General features: G+C 48.4%; 1 protein-coding gene across 1 annotated transcript in view; it reads left to right on the top strand.

Moving 5' to 3' along the window:
• Nucleotides 1-24,621, top strand: part of COL5A1 (collagen type V alpha 1 chain) — a 222,335-nt gene that overhangs the window by 108,059 nt on the left and 89,655 nt on the right. The window contains exons 12-20 of the mRNA XM_034427172.3: nt 1,771-1,845; nt 4,095-4,187; nt 8,369-8,425; nt 10,778-10,831; nt 11,478-11,531; nt 17,091-17,144; nt 19,818-19,871; nt 22,637-22,690; nt 23,545-23,589. Of these exons, the coding sequence (XP_034283063.2) occupies nt 1,771-1,845; nt 4,095-4,187; nt 8,369-8,425; nt 10,778-10,831; nt 11,478-11,531; nt 17,091-17,144; nt 19,818-19,871; nt 22,637-22,690; nt 23,545-23,589 (540 nt within the window). The remainder of the gene's footprint in view (nt 1-1,770; nt 1,846-4,094; nt 4,188-8,368; nt 8,426-10,777; nt 10,832-11,477; nt 11,532-17,090; nt 17,145-19,817; nt 19,872-22,636; nt 22,691-23,544; nt 23,590-24,621) is intronic.

Below are 24,621 nucleotides of genomic sequence, written 5' to 3' on the forward strand. Positions count from 1 at the left end.
TTTTTCCAATTAGGCTGATAGATCTTTACGGAAATGGCTTGTTCATATTATTATGAAAAAGCAAAAAAGTTGTGATTTGATGCCAGTGCCTTGTTTTATTGTAACAGAGAGAGTCGGAAGTCAGTGCTGCTTTTTCTTTTTTTCTTATCTTTTCTCACTTTTCTTTCCCTTTCCCCCCCACTGCTTTTCTATTTACTTTTGTATTTTATAATACTTTATAATTCAATTAAAAAAAATTGGAAGTCCAGTGAAATAGGAAGGAAGAGCTTGTATTTAAGTCATTTAAAGAGCATCGATGATACCAAGATCCGTTACTGTTTTATATTTTATTGACTGCTTTTTGAAGCCTTGCCTGAGCTATTGCTCCCAGCAACTGCCTCTCCTTTACAGCAGGGGTCCCCAACTTTCCGGCTTTATCGACTGTTTGGGGTGTGAGTGGGGGATGGTTCTGCGTGAGTGATGGGCAAGCACGCACCTGCACCAGCGGTGGGATTCACATTATGTTACTACCGGTTCGCCCTGCGCGCACATGCTCACTTCGTGCATGCACGCATGCGCCTGGTTTGTACTCGCGCCTGCCTTCCACACTTGCGCCTGGCCTTCTGCACATGTGCTTTGCTCGCATGCGCACCCTCTGCGCTTGCACCCTGCCTCAAAAATGTGCCTAAATAGGATGGCATAGGGTGGGCGGACCCACCCGTGATTTCCACTACCGGTTCAGACGAACCGGCGCGAACCGGCTGAATTCCACCTCTGATGTGCACGTAGCTCCATTTGCACGAGCGGCAGGCACGCACGCCCACCACTTGTGCAAATAGAGCATGCACACACGAGCTTGCCTACTGCTCGCGCAAGTGCGGGTGTGTGCGCTCACACTCTCACCCGCCACTTCCACGGCCTGGTATGGAAGGGCTAAAGGCCCGATAGTGGGCTGTGGCCCAGAGATTGGGCACCCCTGCCTTACAGTCAGAGCCTCTTTCTTCTGGAATTAAGATCCATGGAAGGCTAGGCTTCGTTCAGGGCCATCCTGGTGGTGCACTGAGCATGGATGTGGCATCTCTCTGGTGCGTAGCCTGCCCTTTTACCCAGGCAGCTGGCTTATGGACCAAGAGTCCCCAGGCGGCGTCACACACCACACACCCTCCCTGCTGGCTGCATTCCCACTAGGCCCCCTCCCCTGGATTTCACACTGTGCCCCACAGCCTAAAAGCCCCAGGAGAACTGGGTTGGGGCAGTGTGTGCCCTCCGTTAGGCACTGGGCACAGGTTTAAATAGCGATAGCAGATATTCTTTCCGTTCATGACAGATATCAAGTAGGAGGGCTAACATGTTTTTAAGGAAATCCACTTTTTATCGTTTACTTTCTTCCCCACTTCTCAGTGCAACCTTTCCTGAAGGATCCAAAACCTGGCAGGTATTTTGGTTCAAAGGTTTGGCAGCCCTCGGCTTTGTGAAAGGTGGCAGGGCTGGCAGAGCTCCCAGCCCAGGGCATTGATGGGTCTCTTGGCAGGCAATGGTTGAAGAAGGACCTCCCGGGGGTAATTTTCCCAGCACTCTCAGTTCCAATGGCCCCTTTTGGACCCAGTGCTAAGATTCATTCGTGGCCAGGTCAACCAAGCCGAATTCCAGATCAAATCAACCAGATTTTGACTGCCTGCCTAGAATTCAGATAGGGACGGAGGGGCCGTGGTGCTATCTCAGCTCAGCCTGACTTTTTTTTGTGCCAACCTTGCTGTGTCCAATGATGTCCTTCTTGCTCTCCTTTGCCAGGGTCCACCCGGACGTGCAGGGCTTCCTGGTGCTGATGGTTTGCCAGGCCCGCCTGGGACAATGCTGATGCTGCCGGTGAGTACAACTGAGCCACAAAGCCTTTCCAGGGCTTGCTTCTTCCCTTGAGTAGAGACTGCAGACCCATTGAGAGCCGCGGTGGCGCAGTGGTTAGAGTGCAGTACTGCAGGCTCCTTCTGCTGACTGCCAGCTGCCTGCAATTTGGCAGTTTGAGTCTCACCAGGCTCAAGGTTGACTCAGCCTTCTGTCCTTCCGAAGTGGGTAAAATGAGGACCCAGATTGTTGGGGGCAAGAGGCTGACTCTGTAAACCACTTAGAGAGTTTAAAGCACTGTGAAGTGGTATATAAGTCTAAGGGCTATGGCTACAGAGGAAGGAGTGGGAAGGAGTCACCCATGAAGGAGGCTCATTCCTGCCTCAGTGGCTGTGCAGACAAGGGGTTTGTCTCTGCTGTGGCTTGGCAGCACTTCAGAATCCAAGAGGGAAAAGCTACCTTTCCCCCCTCAAGTCCAAAGCTCTGCCCAGCCCTACAGCCACTATTCTGGTGGGGGGGGGGAGGGGGGGAGTCCAGAAGCAGAGGTCCACCTCCAAAGGCTGCTGGTTAGTGGGATCTGGTTAGCCTCCCTCTGTGGCCAATGATGCTGTAAGAGCAAGGGAGCCACTTGCCCTGTGGGATCCTCTTCACCTCTGGGTCTTCCGTGTCCTCCAGCCCCTGATTTGTCTCCATGTGTTCCTCTTGAACATTCAGATGAAATCGTTTTTAAAAACTGCATTCGTCCTGCGTAGTGGAAGTGGCAGGCGCATCAGCTACTAGTCCTCTCCATTCAGGCCTCCGTCTTCTGACTTGACTACGCCGTTTCTAGGACTGTATCTCCTCCATCTACATGTGGACTCTGCTCTATTCCCATTTCCATTATTTGAAAATAGTGGTTGAAACCATCGCATAAAAGGGTGAATGCTTGAAACATTTTGAAAGGAAATGTTTCAGGGAGGCCTGATAGCTTTCTTCCAACACTCAAAGGGCTGTCACAGGGAAGAGGAGGGGTTGACTTAATTCTCCAAAGCAGCAGAGGGCAGGACAAGAAGCAGTGGGGGGAAGCTCATTAAAGAGAGATCCAACATGGAACTAAGGAGAAATATTCTGACAGAACAATTAAGCAACGGAACAGCTTCCCTCCCAGAGTTGTGGATGCCCCATTGTTATGAAGAAGAGATTGGACAACCGTTTGCCCAGGATGGACAAGACCAGGATGGCACTTTGGAATTCTACGTTGTATGACTGTATTTCTCCTAAAAGCCAATTTTATGTACGTTAACCATAAAGGCACTCCATTTTTTGAGATGTCTGAATATTTTCTTGGCTTCACGACATTCAGAGACGTGGAACTGCGGGATCCCCAAATTCAACCAGAACCTCCGTCCAGGAAACAGGGATCGGAATGAGGGGATTGCAAATCCCGAGGCTGCTTCGGAAGGCTCAGGGTCAGCCGTGGGCAGCCAAATGGTTCTGTGCCCTCCTTGTGCCAGAGGGAGAGCCTGACAATTGAGTGGCCGCTGCAGTTTGCAGAACCAGAAGCCAGCAAACAAACGGGAAGAAAACTCGGGAAATGAAATGCTCTGGACAGGGAGAGATTAAACTGACTAATGCTCCTGTCAAGGCTTTGGCTCCTTCGGGGGAGTTGAGGAGGAGAAAGACAAGGAAGGCCACCTCCATTTGGGAGAATACAGCTCAGGTCTCGGCCCTCCAGAATGAGTGTGGTTGGGACTCTCTCAGGCCCCCTTGTCAGCCTCACAACCAGGGGGCAGTTGCCCTGCACGAAGAGATCCCCAAGGCCCAATTCTGTGGATCAACCCCCAAGACCCCCTGTTTCTTCCTCTCCTGGCAAGTGCTGTTGGGGGGCCTTTCCCGCCTCCTGCCCCCTCCGTGACTGTTGGGTTGAGAGAGTCTTCAAGGCTCCGTTGTGCCATTGGAGGAACATGAGGCGCATGAGGGAGGGTCTCCAAGGGTCTCTGGAATCAGACCTCAGCAGTTGACTGCCAGCCCTCCTTCTCTCTGCCCCTTTTATGGGTGCCTGGCCATAGGTGGGCCGCATGGGAGCTGACACGGATCTGGGGTGGAGGCTCCCTCCCTTCTTGTTTTGTGTGGGGCTGGGGGCCTTGAGAAGTGCCAGAAGAGGAAACCGTCTCTGACAGCAAGATGGCTGAGTAATTGTGATTTGCAAAAGTGCTTTCTTTTCTTTTGTGCATGGTTGTGTTTTGTCCGGTTGCTCAGCTGAGCTTTGACTCTCTGCTCTTCTTCCCTGGCAGTTCCGGTTCACTGGGGGTGGAGACGGGGGCTCCAAAGGACCCTTAATCTCTGCCCAGGAGTCCCAAGCACAAGCCATCCTGCAGCAGGCCAGGGTGAGTACCCAGGGAGGGCCCCACGGGTTCTCCGTGGCCCCGTGGCCCCAGCAGTATTCACTTAACAACGTGGCAAGAAAGGTTTTAAAATGGGGAAAACTCACTTAACTGTGTTGCTAAGCAATGGAAATGTTGGGTTGTTACTGGAAGGCTGTTTTCCTCTCAATTCCATGCAGAGTCAGCAACCCATGGCTGGTTCAGCATCCCAGACCCTGCCACGTGTGAACAGTTCTGACTTGCCCAGGTTCCCCCCTAACAGTTCCAGCTCAGAGTGATTTGCTCTTTTTCTGGAGGTCCAGCATCAAAACGCCCCATGGCAGCTTTGAGTCGAGCCCCTTCCTTCTGCCACCACCATTGAGGTTCACTGCCCACTTCATCATGTGGGACACTCCACTGCAGGCAGGACAAGGAAGTGTGTGTGTGGGTGTGTGTGGTAGGCAAATGGTACAGCTGAAGCCAGGGTCAGTTCAGTTGTGAATCCTGCCTTTTGCTCCCTGGCCCCTGGTGGCCCCAGAGGCTGCCTTGCGGTGGGTCCTGGCTGGATATGGAGGAATAAGATCCAAGCTGGTGTCTGCATTCATAGGGCAGGTTTAACCTGGTTTGCCTAACCAGGCTAGGTTCCTACAAGGCAATAAAAAAAAACCTAACCAATTGGGTTAGTTTTGGGGGATGACCTGTCTAGAGAAAAGAAGGATTAGGGGTGACGTGATAGCAGTATTCCAGTATTTGAGGAGCTGCCACAAAGAAGGAGGGGGTCAACTTATTTTCCAAAGCACCAGAAGGCAGGACAAGAAACAATGGATGGAAACTAACCAAGGAGAGAAGCAACCTAGAAATAAGAAGAAATTCCTGAACGTGGGAACAATTAATCTCTGGAATGGCTTGCCGTCAGAGATTGTAGGTGCTTCATCATTGGAGGCTTTTAAGAAAAGACTGGACAGCCACTTCTCTGAAATGGTATAGAGCCTCCTGCTTGAGCAGAGGGTTGGACTAGAAGACCTCCAAGGTCCCTTCAAGCATTATTCTGATTGTTTGATTGAAACCGAGATGAGCACAACACCCTAGAGTTGAACACAACTGGTCAGGGAAAGCTTTAGGTGTTTTGTGACTGGCCATAGAAAAGAATGATTTGAGCTGCATCGCAACACCCTGAATCCTCACCAGATGGCAGTAGAGAGATTGACTTTCCTATGTCGTGGCTGCCACCTAGTGGGCATCTCAATATTACTCATAGACCTCACAAGGCAGCCATTTATACACAGGAACCTCCTCATTTAGGAATGTGCCCACTGTGTTTTCTACATTTCAGTGGTTTTCCCCTTAGCCCAAAAAGCTGGTTTGCCCTATGCTGGTGCATCTTGCAGCCATTGGGCCAAAAGTGGTTGGTGTCCAAGTAATAGTTCCACATCAAGCAAACCTCCAAGGCGAGTAGATTCCTCAAAGAATAACTTTATTGGAAATACCATATTGGGACAGATCTGGTGAAAACCGACTCTGAAGGTTCCTGCGGTTTTCACCTAGTTAAAAGAGAAAGTTTTCCCACAACCTCAAACAATCAGTCACATGGTCCAATCAAGATGCTGTCTGGTTGCCTGGCGACCTCCTCCTTCCACGGTCCAGGTGTGAGAATGTCCTTGGTTCTCAAGAGAGAGTATTTTGTTTTGGCTACACAAACCCTCTATCTCTAATCCCCAGACTCCCTATCCCTCAGCTCCAGTGTGGCAATACTGAAGCTCCAAGATGGCTCCGGTCAGCTCAGCTTCAGGGTTGACAGTCAGGCTCCTTCTCCCCCAACATACATGTGGTCCTACCAAGGGCTCCCTGCTCCTTGAGGGACAGTCCTCACATGCAGATTGGACGTGCCCAGTTTAAAGACCCACCTGCGCCTTCTGGCCTGATTGTGGGGCTGCTTGGGATTTTAAATCTGGCTTTAAGCCTTGCAGCCTTTTGGGAAATGATGCATTGCCTTGAATTTTGCTCTGGAAGCCGAGGTATTTTTTTCTCTTCTTCTAGCTTCCTCCTTTAATTGGGCAGCAGTTAAAGACTCAACTCCCCTTCACTTGCTAATCTGTGTTCCTAGGACTTCCTGACTCTTCTAGTTGCAGGGCTGGGTGGGTTTTAATTACAGAAGGAGATAATCACAAGTCTTTTAAGGTATTGAATTCGAGCAATGGAACAAATTTGTCCCTGCAAGGTTATAAAATGTGGACAGCCCCATTACCTACCCAAAGATTTATTGACTCTCGTGGAGCTACATGACTTTTTAATTAGTGGGGTTTTTAAAAAAATAAAAAATAAAAATAAAACACGACAGTGACATTTTAAGCTCTTCGTGTAGCAATATAAAGTTGTTGTTAAATCATTCCAGATTGTCCGACTTCTCACCTCCTACCTCTCTATCTGGATCTGGGAGATATATATGTATATGTATATGTATATGTATATATATATATATATGTATGTATTTCTCTTTAGCCAGGTTCTTCCTACGTAAACCAAGATTTACGAAGAACCTGGCTAAAGAGAAATACACATAAAGGCCTACGAAAAGAAAAGAAAACATGTATACATACATACACACACACACACACACACACACACACACACACACACACACACATGTTAAGAATTGTCCTAAAGACCTGTTACACGCGCAATGACCAAATTGATCAGCATTGCATAAAAGCAAGCAGCTCTTCAATGGTGATTTTATACTCTGACGAAGTCGTTAGGGGCCGACAAAAGCTTAGCACAAGTTTTAAAATAAAATTTTTAAACTTTTAAACGTTCCGGAGATCGTGATGTCTATCGCTTCTTCTATACATATATATGTGTGTGTGTATATATATATATATATATATATATATACATATATATATATATATATATATATATATATATATATATATATATATATATATATTCCTGGAAGCACGAAGCCGAGAACACCAGCCTGAAGATGACGAATGAGACTTCGTCGAAACGTCACCAAGACACTTCCAATTTTACGTGGGAGAAGACCCGAATAACCAAAGACCTACATATATATATATATATATATATACACACACACATAAAGATATACATATACATATATACACATACATATCTATCTATCTATCTATCTATCTTACTGATTATTTTGGTGCACTGAGAATATGACTGTACTTTCCTTAGGGAGAAGCGCAGGTGAGGCCCTTAACCCTCTTGCACTTCAGAAGTAAATCTCACGAGTAACACATTTGTCTGCCCCGGTTTTCTTGGGAGGAAATCCCCACAAAGATTCCTTTGCCTCTTTCGGTTGTGACACTTGGCCCAATTCTTAGTGCTGAGCTTGCAAAATGCACTGATTCTGGTTACAGAATGGATTTGATCCTCTTTCTGGGTGAAATAGTTTCACTTCACAGGATGGGTTTGCAGCTGCCTCCATCCTCAAAGAAACTAACCAAGGTTGCCTGTTACCTGTAGTGTGAATGCTTTTAAGTGGCCTGTGTCACACATGTGAATGCAGTGTGGGTGTTTATATGCTAGTTGGTTTCCTTCAGTTCTGAAGAGCCTTGCACAAAATGCATAGCCAAAGAGCCACCTGAGGCACTGGACTCCCCTGGACAAAGTCCAGTCCTAGTACGTCAGCCCTCTCCTCTCCTCTTCTCCCCCCTCCTCTCCTCTCTCCCTCTCTCCTCCTCTCCTCTCCCCTCCTCTCCTCTCCTCCCCTTCCTCTCCTCCTCCCTCTCTCCTCCTTTCCCCTCTCCTCCTCCCCTTCCTCTCCTCTCCCCCTCTCTCCCCTCTCCCTCTCTCCTGTCCTCCCCTCTCTCCTCCCCTCTCTCCTCCTCTCCCCTCTCTCCTCTCCTCTTCTCCTCCTTCTTCCCTCCCCTCCCCTCCCCTCTTGCCCTGGGTTTCCCTCCCTGACCCTGAACCCCTATCTAGCTTCCTGCCTGTTTCTTCCAGCATCCTAGGTAAAGATGGCTTCAATGCTTCCTCATGTGCACAAATTGTGGGGAACTGCTGAACCTCCCCCCTTCCACCCCCAGCTATAAGCCAGAAGCATTTGAGCCAGATGCTTATAACCACCAGTGGGGCTGTTGACTCTGCCAAGAGGGGCTTTCAAAGGCCTTGCACCCCCTGGATGGCTCTCCAGACCCTGGCAGGGTCCCTCATGCTGTTTCTCTCTTTCCCTGCAGCTGGCTTTGAGGGGACCAGCCGGCCCAATGGGGCTGACCGGAAGACCAGGCCCCATGGTGAGTAAATCCCCTTCCCCAGAGTGCTGGGCACCACTTCCCATAACTTTGAGACGAATGAATGCATAGCACCTCACTTGGTCATACCCCAATGAGGAAGGCTTGGGTTCTGGCTCTGCATAGGCCTGGGATAAATGTCTATAACTACTGAAACATTTTGAAATGTGCTTTCTATTCTGGGAGGCCTGGGGTACAACCTGAGCCCAGGGCCTGAAGGCTTTGGGTCATTGGAAGGTAGCAAAAATTGCATCATTGTGTCATTCATACTTTTGGGGGGCTGGGTGGGCGAGATGTTATGGATTACCTGCCTGGAGTGTAGTAACATTTTAACTGTTTCATGTAAGTGAAACAACAAATAAATGTGGGTCGTATTATTCTGGTGTCAAGGGACATCCGTTTCCCAAAGGCTCTGCAAACACTCTTGCACGATGCAACCACACTGTCCAAGAATGATGGGTTTTGTAAGAAATAGCCATTTGGTTCAGTTCCAAGCGGGGAGAAAGACACTGGAAATATGGAGGCTGATTGGAAAGATGGTTTGTTAATGAACATGGGTTTGAGGTCCCGGGCAGCTGAACACATGGAGTGGAGAGCCTTGCCCTTGAGCTTCCTGTTCCTGTGGCAAGGACATGTATTCTATGGGTTGCTGTCAGACTCCCATGGGGCCATGTGGGGTCATGTTAGTCTGAATCAAGTTTGATTGAAGCCTGGAGGGTGATGCAATGTCCCCAGGTGATTTTGCAATGCAATGAGCCCTGCTGCTTGATAATCCTATTATGTCCTGGAGGTTCTCAATCCCATCACCCTAAAGATGAAGGTCTTTTGTCTTGTATTTAGGCTGGCCCAGTCCTGCTGGGGCTATTAACAAAAGTGGGGGCTGCTTTCCAAGAGCACGTTTCTCCTTTAGGGAAATATAACATTCTGCCTTTTTAAATATTTCTCAAAATATTTCATTCTTCTAGCAGGGGTGACTTCCCTCATGGTCTACTCACATCAAAGGAACCATGGTTCGACTGTTCACACCAATTCAAACTTTATCCCAGTTTGTTAAATGGTTTGCTAGGATGGAAGGGAGATGTAGAAGCAGGCAGCACCAGCAGGCGCCCGTTAGCAGAGAGCCAGGAGTGGGGCAACCCTGGAATCCGTGAACTCACGTGTGTTTGGAAGGATGATGCACAAGGTTTTGTCACTGACAAAGTGGTGCCAGGTTCTCACTGCTTTGTGTTTTTTTGTTACCCAAACTTCTTTGCAAGAGCGCAAAGGGGCTTCACCCCACTGGTCACAGGGGATATAATGCGATCCTGTCCTTGCAAAAGATATGGAGGGAAACAGTCCCAAGCTGGAGTCGATTCACGTATTTGCTTTCTGTAGTTCATGTCAGCGTTCGGCAGAAATGTTTACATTCTGCCACATTATGCAAGATGTTGAATTCTTTAAGAACTGGATCTGATTTGTCTTGGATAAAACAGCCTCATTCCCTGACTTTGGACTGCAGTTTTCATTGCTGACAAACTTAGTGAAGGAGTCAGGGAAAAAAAGTAGTTTTGGGGGCAGGAGTTGGAAAATGGAATAAACTCTTACTCTGAGAAAAATCACACTCCGAGGGCAGATTCCATTGAAGGTTAGGTAGGAAGGGCCCAACCCCTTCCTAGGCGGGGATGCAGCGTTACTTGACACGTGGCTACTAGTCTCTGTTTAAAGACCCCCCCAGCCTATGGTGCCCCCCCCCCTGGGCAGGATGTCTTAGTGTTGCTAAGCCTTAATCAGCTTTCTGGTCATTTAATTGCCTGTTTCTCCTCTTGTCTCTTGGAACAACAACCGTTATCACATGGAAGGCAATTATTCAGCCCTTTAGATACTTGAAGCACCTATCGTGCCTTCCATTCCAGCCTCCTGTTGACTCTCATTACTCGTCAATAGTCATTATTTAGCAGCTTGAATCCTATTGAGTTAATTTCCTTAATGCCTGTTGAGAACAGAACTTAAAAGGGTAGATTCAGCAGCACATCTTCAAGATGGCTTTTAAAACTGAAATGGTGTGGGCTAGGTGAGTCTTGGGATTGCTCCCCATTCTTAAATCCATATCTGCACCCTGCTTCTCCTGCCTGGATGCAGCTGGGCCCTTGTAGACCCTTCGGAAAGCGACTGTTTTCTATTGGTTAAAGATTTGCATGGGGGAAAGTGCTCCTTGGTGCTCAAGGCCAAGTCTTTTTATTAGGTGCCTGACCACTAGAGCAGCTTTCTTGGGCTGGGTCCTTTGCACCTGTTCCTCCCTCCTCCCCCTCTTGGCCTTCGGACTCCCAAGGATTGTTTTCCTGATGTGCCTTGTTAACAGTGTTTCTTTTCACCCAGGGACCCCCAGGTGGTGGAGGAATCAAAGGTGAATCAGGAGACATGGGACCTCAGGTAGGAATGATTTGTAAGGTGGACGTGGTCTTTTTGCGGCCAGTCTTTATTATTTATTTTATTATTCATATTTCTATGCCGCCCACTCTCCGAGGACTCTGGGCGGCTTACAACAATCGACAGTATACTAAATAGCATCTTGCCCCCAACAATCTGGGTCCTCATTTTACCCACCTCGGAAGGATGGAAGGCTGAGTCAACCTTGAGCCGCTGATCTGCTGACCTTCCTGTCGCCAATGCAGAGTTTTGTTCAGCAGATATATTCTCATTGTGCCCAGAGAGAGAAATATCTGCCTCTACCTAGGATCTAATCCACAGCCTCCTCATTGTGAGGCGAGAGCTCCACCTCTAGGCCACTCGCTCTTGAATTTTGCAGTCTCCCAAATAATTATTCTGCGGAGACGCATCAACACGATGTCAAGCTCTCTCCCCCAGGTGCATGCTGTCAATGCACCTAGTAACAGGCTCCTCCTGAGCCTCCTTGCCTACCTCTCCATCCTGTGGTCCTGTTTGGTAGAGGGCCTGGGGTCTCATGGGAGGTGAGGGTCCTTTGGCCTTTCCTCCAAGCCCTCTTGGGCAAAAAAAAAGAACCAGGTTTTCCCCAAAACTTCAGCTTCTGACTCTCCTTTGGTTCAATTTATTCCAGGGTCCACGAGGGGTTCAAGGCCCTCCAGGTCCATCAGGGAAACCAGGACGGCGGGTAGGTAAACGCTTAGCAAGGCCTGGGCAATCCTGGCACGCTCAAATGTTCCATTGGTCTTGGCCAAAAGACCCTGGTAGGTCACCCATGCCAGTCATTGGCAGGCGCCCCAAGGCAGAATGAGAAGCCTGTCTGGCAGGAGCCCAAAGGAAACCACTTCCTTTATTCAAATTTTGCTTGTGCTCTGATCAAAGCTCCTTCACGGCTCTGAAGTGCTTTGCTCGAAATTCTGAGTGGTGGTTCTTGAAGATGAACTTAAGTAAATATCAACAACCTCAGGTAAGTGGGTGATAGAACCTCATTTGCCGTGGGAGCAGGGAAGATTCAGGAATCTGTTCTTGGAGGTGAAAAAAGGAAGTGTGAAAGTGCAGGTTTGATGTTAGGAAAATCCCAGCAAGTGTGTCATTTGCATCATTAGTAAGGCTGAACAAAAGAAATCGGGATGCCAGATTGGAAGCGTGAATATCCAAGCTAAACTTTGGATGTTTGGAACACATCATGCAAAGGGAAGAGCCATTCAGGAGGACTCAAAGCTTGGGACAATCAAAGACAACGGAAAAAGAGGCTGACAGAAGACAAGCAGAGAAGTCCGATCTCTGGCAATACAAAGTAGGAGCTTATGAGAACTTCGATGATGGAGAGACAGTCCTGGAGAACTGATGTCCGTTGCGTCACAAGGACTCACAAGTGACTAAGCAACTGAACGAGGAAAAGTTGTCCTCTGAGGGGGAATCTTGCAACAGCTTCAAGAATGGCGAAAGCTTCCTTTTTAGTCTGTCTTGAGAAGGAATTCTGTGGACTCTACATATTTGCTTTCAGTGTTTTTCACTCTGGGGGAAGTCCAGCCTCGGTGGCTGCATCACTTTCTCTCCCTGGTTCGTTCTTGCTCAGCAGCAGACGAGAAGAACACAGAGAGCCAATTGTTGCTTCAAAAGAGGGTGCAAGAACAACAGTAGCAGTTTGAAATCAGGTTTATTCAAGTTAACAAGCAGCCCTTGCTTGTTTAATTGAAATATGAAGCCACTTAGCAAATCTTTGATCTCAGCATCTTACCGTAATCTCGTCAGGGAAGGGCTCCGTATGCTTTTGAACAGCTGCCTCTCCAAATATTTTGAGAGAATACACTCACTTGGCCTCCCCCCCACCCATCTGCAAATGAAGGCAGGGAGATTTTCATCCATGCTCTTGAAATAGGGCTGGTGACTCCTGCAAGATTCAGGATTCCCTAATTCAGGATCTTGCTTTCGAATGAGTTGCCGTAAAGAACAAGCAGTCTGGTGGCATCTTAAGGAAGGGTAGATGAAATGCTGCGTATGTTTTTGCAGTAATAGCATTATACCCAGAGCTGCTGGGGGGAAGGGAGGGTGAACGGGGAAGAGGAAGAGGGGAGGGGAGGAGGAAGACACTGACGCTTCTCTCCATCCTTCACAGTGGTGGGAAACAAATAATTTAACAATCGGTTCTCTACCCTAATGACCAGCTGGGTGGGTGTGGCCATGGTGGGCGTGGCCAGGAGGTGTGACAGGCAGCACTCAGCCTCCTGCACCCCCCTGGGAGCAAAAACGGGCTGCGGGGGTGGGGGACCTCCCCCCCCCATGCCTCATTTTGGGCCTAGTAGGCTTCCCTGCAGGCTCCTTGGAGCAAAAATGGGCCGCGGGGGCCTGCACTGCACCCCCCATGCCCCATTTTGGGCCTAGTAGGCCTCCCTGCTCTTACCTGGGAGCCAAAACGGGGCACGTGTGGACTTCTGGAAGTGGCGGGGCTGGGCCAGCTAACAATTTAATAACCAGTTCGGCCGAAGTGGTGCGAACCGGTTGAATCCCATCACTGCTCCTTCATTAACTGGGGGAAATAAGAGGAGCATCTAAACCACAAGATCAGAACAATCAAGTCAGTTCTTGTGCAGGGGAACCTTTTTAGCTAGAAGCCATGGAATAGACCCATGGAGAAGTAATTTACGTAAGTTCATTTTATGTGACAACTGTACCCGTTGCTAGGCTTGAGTTGAGCATGGGCCCTATCCAACAAAACGAATTTCAGTGTGGAGAAAAGCAAAGTTTTACATTAAAGGTATAAGTAGAGATTAGGTGAGACCTGGCTCAAAATTGTAATTGTGAGAGGGACCTTGGAGTCCTAGTGAACAATTACTTGAATATGAGCCAGCAATGTGCAGCAGCAGCCAAAAAAGCTGATACAATCAGCTATTTATTTTATTTATTTTATTGTCATATTTATATGCCGCCCTTCTCCCGAGGGACTCGGGGCGGCTCACAGAATAAAACAACCCAACAATAAATAGAATTAAAATGTTAAAATCCGATTTAAAAAACCCCAAATCCCCAAATTAAAATGCACGGCAGATCAGGGAATTTGCTGAAAGAGCCATGTCTTTAGGTCGGCGTGGAAGGTGCAGAGGTCAGGGGCCATCCGGAGCCCAGTGGGTAAACCATTCCAGAGGGTCGGTGCGACCACAGAGAACACCCTCATCCTGGGGGCCGCCAGCCGACACTGTCTGGCCGATGGGACCCGGAGGAGGGCAGTCCTATGTGAGCTCACTGTCAGGTTTTCAGGCTGTCTTCAAATAAATTGCATCGCAAACAAAGTCTTTTATAAAACAAATTTCCATTTTATTAAGCACAGTACTTTTTACACCAACTCGTTGCAGCCGGCACTGATGTGCTGCCCCAAAACCCCTCCTCTTCCTTCCTCCACTCCTCTGCATTCATTGGCCATCTTCCCAATCATTCACCCCTAATCTACTGCTCCAATTCAAAGAATTTCCCCCCTCCCATCCATCTCCTAGGGGACATTATCTCCAGAGGAAATAAGTAGGTGAAAGGCAACTGTCCCATTGCAGACGCCTGCATTCTCCTTCTTATGTCAGCACTAGGATAAATGCATCTTGACGTGCTGACATCACTGGGCGGTGGGAGGCCGGTAGGAGGTAGTCCTGCAAGTACCCTGGGCCCATGCCATGAAGGGCTTTATAGGTGAGCACCAGCACCTTGAAGCGGATCTGGAGGACCACCGGCTATGCCAGAGGCATAGAATCAAGATCATGTGAAGTATTAGTAGCTCTTTATAAAATCCTAGTAAGGCCACAACTGGAATCCTGCAGCCAATTTTGGTCACCATACTACAAAGAAGATGTTGAGACTTTGGAAAAAGTTCAAAGAAGAGCCACTAAGATGATCAAAGGCCTGGAGACAAAAACATATAAAGAACAGTTGCTGGAAGTGGGTCTGTCTAGTCTGATGAAAAGAAGAATTAGGGGTGACATGAGAGCAGTCTTCTAATATTTGAGCGGCTGCCACAAAGGAGAGGGAGTCAAATTATTCTCCAGAGCACCTGAAGGACAAGAAACAATGGATGGAAACTCATCAAGAAGAGAAGCAACCTGGAATTAAGGGTTAACAGGGAGGACAGTTAACCAGTGGAATGGCTTGCCACCAGAAATCATGGGCGCTCCATCAATGGATGTTTTTAAGAAGAGTCTCGATAGTCACCTACCTGAAATAGTACTATAGGTTCTCCTGCTTGAGCAAGACCGCCAAGGTCCCTTCCAGTTTCTGTTTCTGTTTCTGTTTCTGTTTCTGTTTCTGTTTCTTTTCTTTTCTTTTCTTTTCTTTTCTTTTCTTTTCTTTTCTTCTTTTCTACTCTACTCTACTCTACTCTACTCTACTCTACTCTACTCTACTCTACTCTACGCTACTCTACGCTACTCTATTATTCTATTCTATTCTGTTGCTCATGATCACTCATGCATTTGTCTCACTCACAAACAGATCACACAAATATGGATGACTACAATGCACTCTACATGGGGCTGCCCTTGAAGAAACTGCAACTAGTCCCAATTGGAGTGGTATGTACAGTTTTGCACAATGCACCCGAGTGGCGCCAGAGGTGCGTGAGCTGCCCCATCCCCGCTAGTCTGCTAGGAAGAAGACAGACAGGCCTGCAAGAATTCACATCCTCTGATAACTGCAGTGCTCACAGAAAGCCTCCCCAAAAGACGTTCTTGCTCTTATGGAGAGGAAAGTTGTATGCAGTCCTGGGTGTATCTTTCCAGAAGCATATTCTCCCTGGTCTTCTGGAGGTTGTGTGAAGCTCATCTTCGGGTATTTCACCCATCTGGAATCCTAGGATGGTTGGCCTTGACGGGGTGTAAACAACTCCACTCAGCAGCGCAGTAATTCTGGAGAGCAAACCTCCCATTTAGTTCACACGGGACTTCTCCAACCCAAATAACATGTCCCCCCTCCCTGTTATCTTGGCAGCCGATAGCAAGCCTGCAGCAAACTCGAACCCCATGCTGGAGATCCAGCTGACACAAGGCACCCAGTAACCAGAGAACTGGATAAGTTACTGCAATGACCGGCAGGAATGGCGTCAAAGAACAGGAGGAAGAGCCACTACCAAGACAATGGTCAGATAAGAGAAATCTGATACCTGGACAGAAATGTAATCTGAGGAAGCATCTCCGACAAGACCCTCCGTGGTTCTCAGGAGGATAAGGGGAGTGAAGCGGGAGGCACATTCAGATTTGTAAGGTTCTGCTATCGTAACCTTATAATAAAAGTAGTACGAGGACGTGTTGGAAGAAAAATCCATCTGGTTCAGTTCCAAACTGGGAGAAAGAGGCTGGAAACAACATGGAGGCTGATTGGAAAGAAAGTTTCTTGATGAGGCAGAACCTCACACAAAGACAGCGTGCAGTTCTGGGTCAGCTGAACAACAACTGAGGAAGAGGAAGGAGTCTTAATATGGTTCTATGGTTTTGAAGTTTTGGGATTTGTGCAATACGGGTTTTGTGTTTCTAAAAGGGTGTCGGGCAGTTCCTAGGGAGGCTTTCGTCCTGTGTTGGATCTTGGGTGAGGAGCTGCTTGTTCTAATCCTACCACTCTGGTTTTGTTAGCTGTTAAACTTTACTGCAAGGGGTTTTGAAATATCATGTCTTGAATGGATTTCTGCCTGCAGTATTTGCTTTGCTTATGAATGGAGCCATCTAGATACTTGGCTTCCTCTTTCAATAAGCTCTTTATCTCCTTAAGTGCTGGCATCTGCTGTGGGCTGTTAAGAAAGACTGGGGGGTGCTTTCTGCCTCTAAAAACATGTTTCTCCATTTCTCCTTTAGGGAAATATAATATTCTGCCTTTTTTTTTTTAACATTTCCCAAAATATTTCATTCTTCTGGAGGAGGAAGGGCTTCCCCCCCCACACATGACTTTGGTTCCCCAGTCTGATCTGCCTACTACTGAACCTTGGCAGAATTTCCTGGGCCAGTACCTGATTAAACTACAATTCTGGGGCTAGCAGGGAGGGTGTGCAACCATGGCTTAGGGCAGGTCAGCTCTTGCAAGCACAAGATCGAAGCCAAGGTCCATTGTGATTTGGGGCTAGACAGATGCCTTGTGAAGAATACATGGGGGAAGAAGGGAAGGGATAGATGGTGGAGTGGATGGATTGTCCGATGATTTGGCCTCAGCTCCAGGGCAAATTTTGTTGCTCTTTGATCTAGTTTGGCTGCTTAATTTCCTTTTTCTGCTCTCATTTTAGGGACGGGCTGGCAGCGATGGTGCTCGGGGGATGCCAGGCCAAACGGGACCGAAGGTAACTGGGCCAAACCATTCCGTCTCTCGCCCCTGCCATTCTTTCACCATCCCAGATGTTCTTTCCCAGGACACCTGCAGCATCCAGGGGGGAATTCCACGCTGAGCGGCAAAACAATTAGCCTTCTTTCCAAGGCCTCACTCGGCTTTCATCAAAAGAGACAAGCAGTAATGCCGAATCTGAATGCAGGGACATTTGCCTGGAAGTTGTATATTAGCAGGTTTAAGTGGCTGATTATGTAGGTACTTAACGTGGAAAGAGATGTGGGGAGGGAATTGTTAAAGAGAAGGAGGGCTGCAAATCATTTGCTTCTTCTCCGAGGCTCTTGGTCTCTGAAGCCTGAGATTCTGGGAGGAGGGAGAGAGCTGGCAGGAGCATAATTTATGGCCGGAGAGGTGAGAACTAATTCCAACAGGCGAGGTTGTGCAAGCGTGACTCAGGAGAATTCCCCATCCATCAGCTTTCTCCTCATAGATCCTACAAGGACAGCTTAAACTGCTTTCGGAAAGGTCCAGGCCATCCGTTTGTTGGAAGAAATAGCCATCCGGTTCAGTTCCAAGCCAGGGAAAAAGGCACTGGAGACAAAATGGAGGCTGGAGGCTGATTGGAAAGATGGTTTAATGATGAAGCAGAAGCACATGGGTGGTTCTGGTGCAGCTGACCGCATGGAGTTGAGAGTGGGGGGTGGGGGGGGTTATACCTTCTCTTGGGCTTTGCACTTGAGCTTCCTGTTCCTGTGCAAGAACACGTATTCTATTGGCTGTTGTCAAACTCCCACAGTGCCATGTAGGGGTTATGTAGGGGTCATAGCTGGCTCCATAGCTTGTCTGAGCTAAGTTTGGTTGAAGTTTGGTCTGCTCTGAGATGATGCAACGAAGGGTGCATCACCCTTCTGAAAGGGTGTTGGGCAATTCCTATTATGTCTTCATGGCTGTGTCCTGCTTTGGATCTTGGGTGAGGGCCAATCTGCCTTTGTTCAGACTTTGCTGCAGGGAGTAATGGATTACCAAACCTGCATTTCTAAAAGCTGCCCCAGCTCAGTAACTGCTTGGGGACAGGGGGCTGGGGCTCTGAGTTTCTGTCTCCCTTGAGATTTTTTATTTCTCTTTTAGGGGAAATATTATATTCTGCCTTTTTAAATATTTCCTAAAACATTTCATTCTTCTAGGAGAGGGGTGGGTGCTAACTTTCTACACATTCTTCCAAGCCTCCCCTTTCTCGTGGGCAGCACCAGGGGACTTTGGGCAATTGCACACGGAGAGAACATGCGTGTCTGTGCGTGTCAGAGAGGCAGGCAATCCTCGGTCAGAGCAGAGGGAGCAGCACTCTGAAGAAAAGGCTGGGATTGGGAGAAATGTAGGTGGAGATTCTGCTTGCAGGAATAAAGAATAACATCACCGAAGAGAAAGGTTAAAAATAGAGGCTGGCAAAGCATCTGCTACCGGTAGTTATCTACAAAAGATGTATATTTCAGGAGAGATGAGGAATGAGAGGCAGCGTGGATTTTTTACAAATTTTAAAATAAAGAACTGCATAAAAAGCAAAAACAAATTGAACCCCTTCCTCCTTCACCTCCAGGGAGCTTCTGACCTCTCTTTCGCTCCAAGGAGGATGGGGGTGGGGGTGGGGCAGTAGCGTGAGGCTGCCTGGTGCTTTGGCCCGTCTCTGGGGTGGGAAGCAAGTCCCACCTAGCAGGAATAGTCAGGGGGGCCAGCAAGTCCTGGGTGCCCGAAATCAGATGCTGCCTGCAACTGGAGATCTCCGGGTCTCCTAAGGCTTCCCAGGCCTTCCAGTAATTGCCATTTTTAATGTGATTCTTTGGGAAGTCATCCTATTTAAATTTCACTGCAATTAAACAAAACCTAATTGAGCTTTTGCCCAGCTCTTTGTTCTGGCTCACCTCCAGAGATGCCTCTCTGATGCCAAATTGGCCTAAAAACGTTGCACCTTTTTTTAAAAAAAAATAAATCCTGTTCTGAGTCAAGAGTGTGAATGCCTGAAACGGGGAAATGAGCACAAAATGGACTCAGGAGGGAGACGGGAGACCTGTTATTGCAAGTGAATGGAGGGGGTGTTCCAAGTCTCTCTGAGGGCCCCCATCTTCCACCCCACTTTAGCCAACACCCTTTCCCTCCCCTCCCCTATCCTCCCCTCCCCTTTCCCTCTTCCCTCTTCCCTGTCTCTTCTCTCTGCCCTTCCCTCCATGCAGGGGTGCTCCATGCTTGACCCTCAGAAAGAGAAGGTGGGAGCCGTCCAGGTCCTTGCAGGGTCAGCTTAGCCAGAGGGAGGACTGGGGCTTAAAGAGTCAGGGCAGAGCAGAGAGCAGAGCCAGGGCTGATGTTCCCAAGGAGGCTTTTGCAGTTGAGGGCTGAGCAGGCACAGGAGCTCCTCCAATATAGGAAGCTGCCAGCATTTGCCTGGATGGACATGAACACCGGTTGACCCGGATTCCCAGGCTGCCTGAGCCCGCTCCCTTCTGCCAAGCAGACCCAAAAGCAGACCAGGCGCTCCTCCACACATCAGACCCTCCTCTGTCCATCTTCTCCAACCCTCTTTGGAGCTGGGACTCCCTGAGGGCTTGGCTGTTTTCGTGGGGAACTCCTGCGAGTTTGGTCACCATCCGCCACCTCCTTCTGGGTCTGGAAGCCACTCTCCCTCTGAATTTTCTTGCAGGGCGACCGAGGTTTCGATGGCCTGGCTGGGATCCCTGGAGAAAAGGGGAACAGGGTAAGTCCTGCTTACGTTTCTGCTTCGTTCTGTTTTTCCCGAAGGTTGCTAAGGAGAAGGTGGCCTCTGTTGGCTTTTGTTTTTGCTGCCAGCCGTTGATTTTGACCGACCAATTTCTCAGAGCAGATTGGAGAGGATCTTCTGATATTACTGGTGGTCTTTCCCTGTCACCTGGAAGGATCTGGGGGCTTGAGCGGCAGGCTCGGTCATTTGTGACTTGGCCAAGGACTTTTCCCTGCCTCAGTTATGGGTGAGGAGAGTCATCCATGACGTTTTTCAGCAAGGGAAGAGAAGGAGGGAGGGAGAATTTAAGGGCAGGAGTGTCCCAAAGGTCCTTTTATTTTTTCAGGAGGCAACTGGACTTTCTTGTGTTTTTTTTCCTTTTGAAGACGTTTTGCTTCTCATCCAAAAGAAGCTTCTTCAGCTCTGACTGGATGGTGGGAAATGGAAGGATTTATATTCCTTGCAGACAGCTGGTCCTTTGCATCCTTTTAGAGGGTCATTGAGGCCACTTGGAGGCTTATCTGTGTCCTCAAGGTCCACCTGAGCGGTGCAAATGGTTCCTGTAGTCTGCAACATTTTTCCTCTGGAAATCCATTCCAAGGGTCTTCATCCCAAATTGTATAGCTAAAAGTCTGTAGATCTTCTCAGTCATCTAGGTCATGGCTGTCCCAAAGGGGCTTTTTCAGAGCTGAAGAAGCTTCTTGGATGAGAAGCGAAATGTCTTCAAAAGAAAAAACAAGGAAGTCCAGTTGCCTCTTGAAAAAAAAAGCACCTTTGGGACAACCACGACCTGGAGGACTGAGAATCTCTACAGACATTTAGCTATACAATTTGGGATGAAGACCCTTGGAATGGGGTGGGAGTAGGAATGGATTTCCAGAGGGAAAAATGGCAGACCACATAAATCAGGAGCACCACTCAGGACCCGGATGACTGAGCATCTCTACAGACTTAAGGCCAGGACAGGATTTTTTTTAAATTAAATGCCACATTTTTCTTAACTTTCAGCCATTGCCGCAGAATTTTACGTGTGCTGTTAAAAAAAAAAAGGGTTTTTTTAAAAAAACATTGAAGACGGACGTTAGCGGTGAAACGAATGTCCGGGACCAAGCCTGAAATCTCCAGTGCAGCTGTGCGTTGCAGTGGAAGATTTTAATGATGTGCTTGTTCAGGAATTGAGGAAGCTTCTGAGGTTTTTCCCCCAACGCTGCTTGAAAACTTTAACAATGACACATCCAGGCCAACCTGAGGGAGGAAGTCAGTGAGAAAACTGAAAGTGATTTGCAGATAATGGTCTTACAAAGAATTCCGGGTGTTTTGAAGCATCCAGGCACAAAACACTCCCAGGAGGCAGCTGGGTCTGTGGGCTTTGACCATTGTTCTTTTTGAGACCTCCCGTGGCCAATAGCTTGGGCAGCTCTTTACTGCTCCCCAATAAAAAATGGCCATCTGGGGTGCCGCATTAATCCCCTTTCTTTCCTGCTGGTACCTCGGAGATCTTTACGTTGGCATTTGATCACCTTGGTGCCCCCTTTCCCTCCTGTTTTCCTCATTCCTAACAGCATTGCTATTTTTATTTGACTTCAAATTTGACTCTGTCTGCCAACTGCCTGTGCAGAGGAATCGGCTGGTGCCTTGCAGGAGGTTTGACTTCTATGCCAAGAGTTCTAAGAGGAGCACAGGTGGCTGGAAGGGACCTTGGAGGTCTTCTAGCAGGTCCCCCTGCTCAAGGAGAACCCTAACCCTAACCCTAACCTCCAATGATGAAACACCCACAACTTCTGGAGGCAAGCTGTTCCGCTGGTTAATTGTCCTCACTGTTCAGGAAGGTTCTCCTCAATTCCAGGTTGCCTCTCTCCTTGATTAGTTTCCATCCATTGTTTTTTGTCCTGCCTTCTGGTACTTTGGAGAATAATTTGACCCCCCTCTTCTTTGTGGCAGCCCCTCAAATATTGGAATGCTGCTATCATGTCCCCTTTTCTCTAGACTAAGCAAACCCAAATCCTGCAACCGTCCTTCATATGTTTTAGCTCCCAGGCCTTTAATCCTCTTGGCTGCTCTTCTTTGCACTTTTTCCAAAGTCTCAACATCTTTTTTGTAATGTGGTGACCAAAACTAGAAGCAGCTATTACTAAGGATTCTGTCAGGATTCGGTGTCGTCTCAAATAAACTGCATTTCAAACAAATAGTCCTTGATCAAAATCTTTCATTTATTAGGCACAACAATCGAAACTCCGATTCAGTTGCAGCCAACACTGACTTCCTGGTCCAAACCCTCCCTTTCCTTTCCCCACTGCTCTGCTTCTCATTGGCCATCTTCCAAGTCACTCTGCTGTTATCTACTACTTCAGCTCAAAGGAATTTCCCCCCTCCCAATCCATCTCCTAGGGGATAGTATCTCCAGGGAAAATAAGTAGGTGAAAAGTCAAGCGTCCTCTTGCCAGATGCCCCCACCTTCTCCTTCCTATGTCAGCACTGGAGTGAATGCAGCTTGGAGTGCTGACAGTGGTACTAATATTTGCCTGGCCCTTCACCCGTACACCCAGTGGGACCTTTAGAAGGGTGCACAGTCCACAGGGACTTCCAAGAAGATCTAGAAGAACAGGTGAGAGACCTTCCTCATCCACACAGAGCCTCCTGGTCTCCTCCAATGGCATTCAGTGCGTAGTTATGGAAGACTCTGCCAGCCTTTGGCTCTTAAGATTTTTTGGGGGGGAGGGGGCATCAAAACATGACTAATGCTGGCCTTTTTCCCCCTTCAGGGTGATCCTGGCCCCTCGGGTCCCCCAGGAGCCCCAGGTGAAGATGGTGACCGGGTGAGTTCTGTCAAGTGTCCTTGTGAACCTTAAATGATTTGGGGGTCTGTCTATCATTCACTGAGCTCCCCTGTGGGAACGAAGCCGCTGTGAATCAATCACTACCCTCCAGGCACATGGACACCAAGTCATGCCTCCAGAGTGATAGGATATAGGATCCCACCCTATATATGGGATATATAAATATAGGTAGGCTTACAGACAAAGGATTCTTGTAAATCCTTCAGCTGGTGACTCGATCCATCCCTGATTGTCCTCCTTGGGTCAAATGTAGTCACCCAACTTTCATCTTTTGTTTAAGCAATTCAGCTAGATTTGTTCCAGCCTTTGGAGTCCTTGTCTTCAGAACAGAACAGAACAGAACAGGACAGGACAGGACAGGACAGGACAGGACAGAACAGAACAGAACAGAACAGATCAGATCAGATCAGATCAGATCAGATCAGATCAGATCAGATCAGAACAGAACAGAACAGAACAGAACATCAGAGTTGGAATGGACCTTGGAGGTCTTCTAGTCCAACCCCCTGCTCAAGCAGGAGAACCTATACCATTTCAGACAAGTGGCTGTCCAGTCTCTTCTTAAAAACCTCCAGTGATGGAGCACCCACGATTTCTGGAGGCAAGCTGTTCCACTGGTTAATTGTCCTCACTGTCAGGAAATGTCTCCCTAGTTCTAGGCTGCTTCTCTTCTTGATTAGTTTCCATCCATTGTTTCTTGTCTCACCTTCTAGTGAATGAAGCTGCCTCGCTTTCCCTCCCCAAATGGTTTGTCCCATCCTATTATGGTTTAACAAGAGGGGCCCTATTGGGCTCCGGCTCTTACTCCCCTTTTTCTTTCTCCTGCCAAACAGGGTGACGATGGAGAAGTTGGGCCCAGAGGTCTACCTGGCGAACCGGTAAGTTTCTGGAAAACGGAGGCAACTCCTTTCCTTTGAACAATGGGGGAGGCATATAAGGCACACGTCCAGGAGTGGTGCGGTGGCCTAGAGGTGGAGCTCTCGTCTCACAATCAGGAGGCTGCGAGTTCGGTAGAGGCAGATATTTCTCTCTCTGGGCACAATCTCTCTGAACAAAACTCTGCACTGGCGACAGGAAGGGCATCTGGCCATTAAAACACTCTGCTAGCTCCATTCAGTTGTCCAGACTCCACCCTGCAAGGGATTATGGGGTCGTTAAATGATGATGATGATGACTTAAGGCAGACATGTATGAATTGATGGGGACCAGGGGAGGGTGCTTGGGAATCAGCTGAGATGGCCAGAGGTCCCTACGGGGGCTCCAGATGTAATGTGTAGAAACAGCCCAGCCGATGTCGTCGTTCAGCTGCTCCTGCCACAAACTCTCCTGAGATCCTTCGTTGAAGGCGACTGTAGGGCTTTTGTCTCTTGTAGCCTTAAACACCGCCAGAATAAATGTTCTCCCCATTCCAGAATTTAAAATGTGCATTTTGAGGTTCAGATTCAAATTCAGGGAAAGCCGGTTATGCAGGCAGAGATGTGAGTCTGTTACTTTGAAATGCTTCCTTGTTCTGACGGGACAACCTGGGCGGGTGGAGAGTGGCTCTCTGCCCCAGAGGCCTTCAGTTGGAAGACCGTCTCCCAGAGGGGGCCTGGATGCTTGGGGGAGTCACAGCATTGGGAACATTGCAGAGAAGAGCCTGCCGGGAACCTCTGGGCTGCAGACAGAGGCTGAAGGAAACGATACCTGTGAAGATCAAGGGTGGCCCTTTGCTCTGTGGCCGGGAGAATCACACAGAGGCCACCTGGTCAGGCTAGATCCACTTTTATTTACTCGGCTGGGGGCAAATCCTCCCTCCCAAAGCTACGTGTCCTACGATTATAGGGAAATTGACCCACAAAGGCAAGAAAGGAAAGCCCCTTTGGAATTTGGAAATGGCTTCTTCGTTCTTCCCTGCATAATTCCTGGCA

Source organism: Pantherophis guttatus, chromosome 16, assembly GCF_059756535.1.
Source record: "Pantherophis guttatus breed Tessera chromosome 16, ASM5975653v1, whole genome shotgun sequence".
Lineage (NCBI taxonomy): Eukaryota > Metazoa > Chordata > Lepidosauria > Squamata > Colubridae > Pantherophis > Pantherophis guttatus.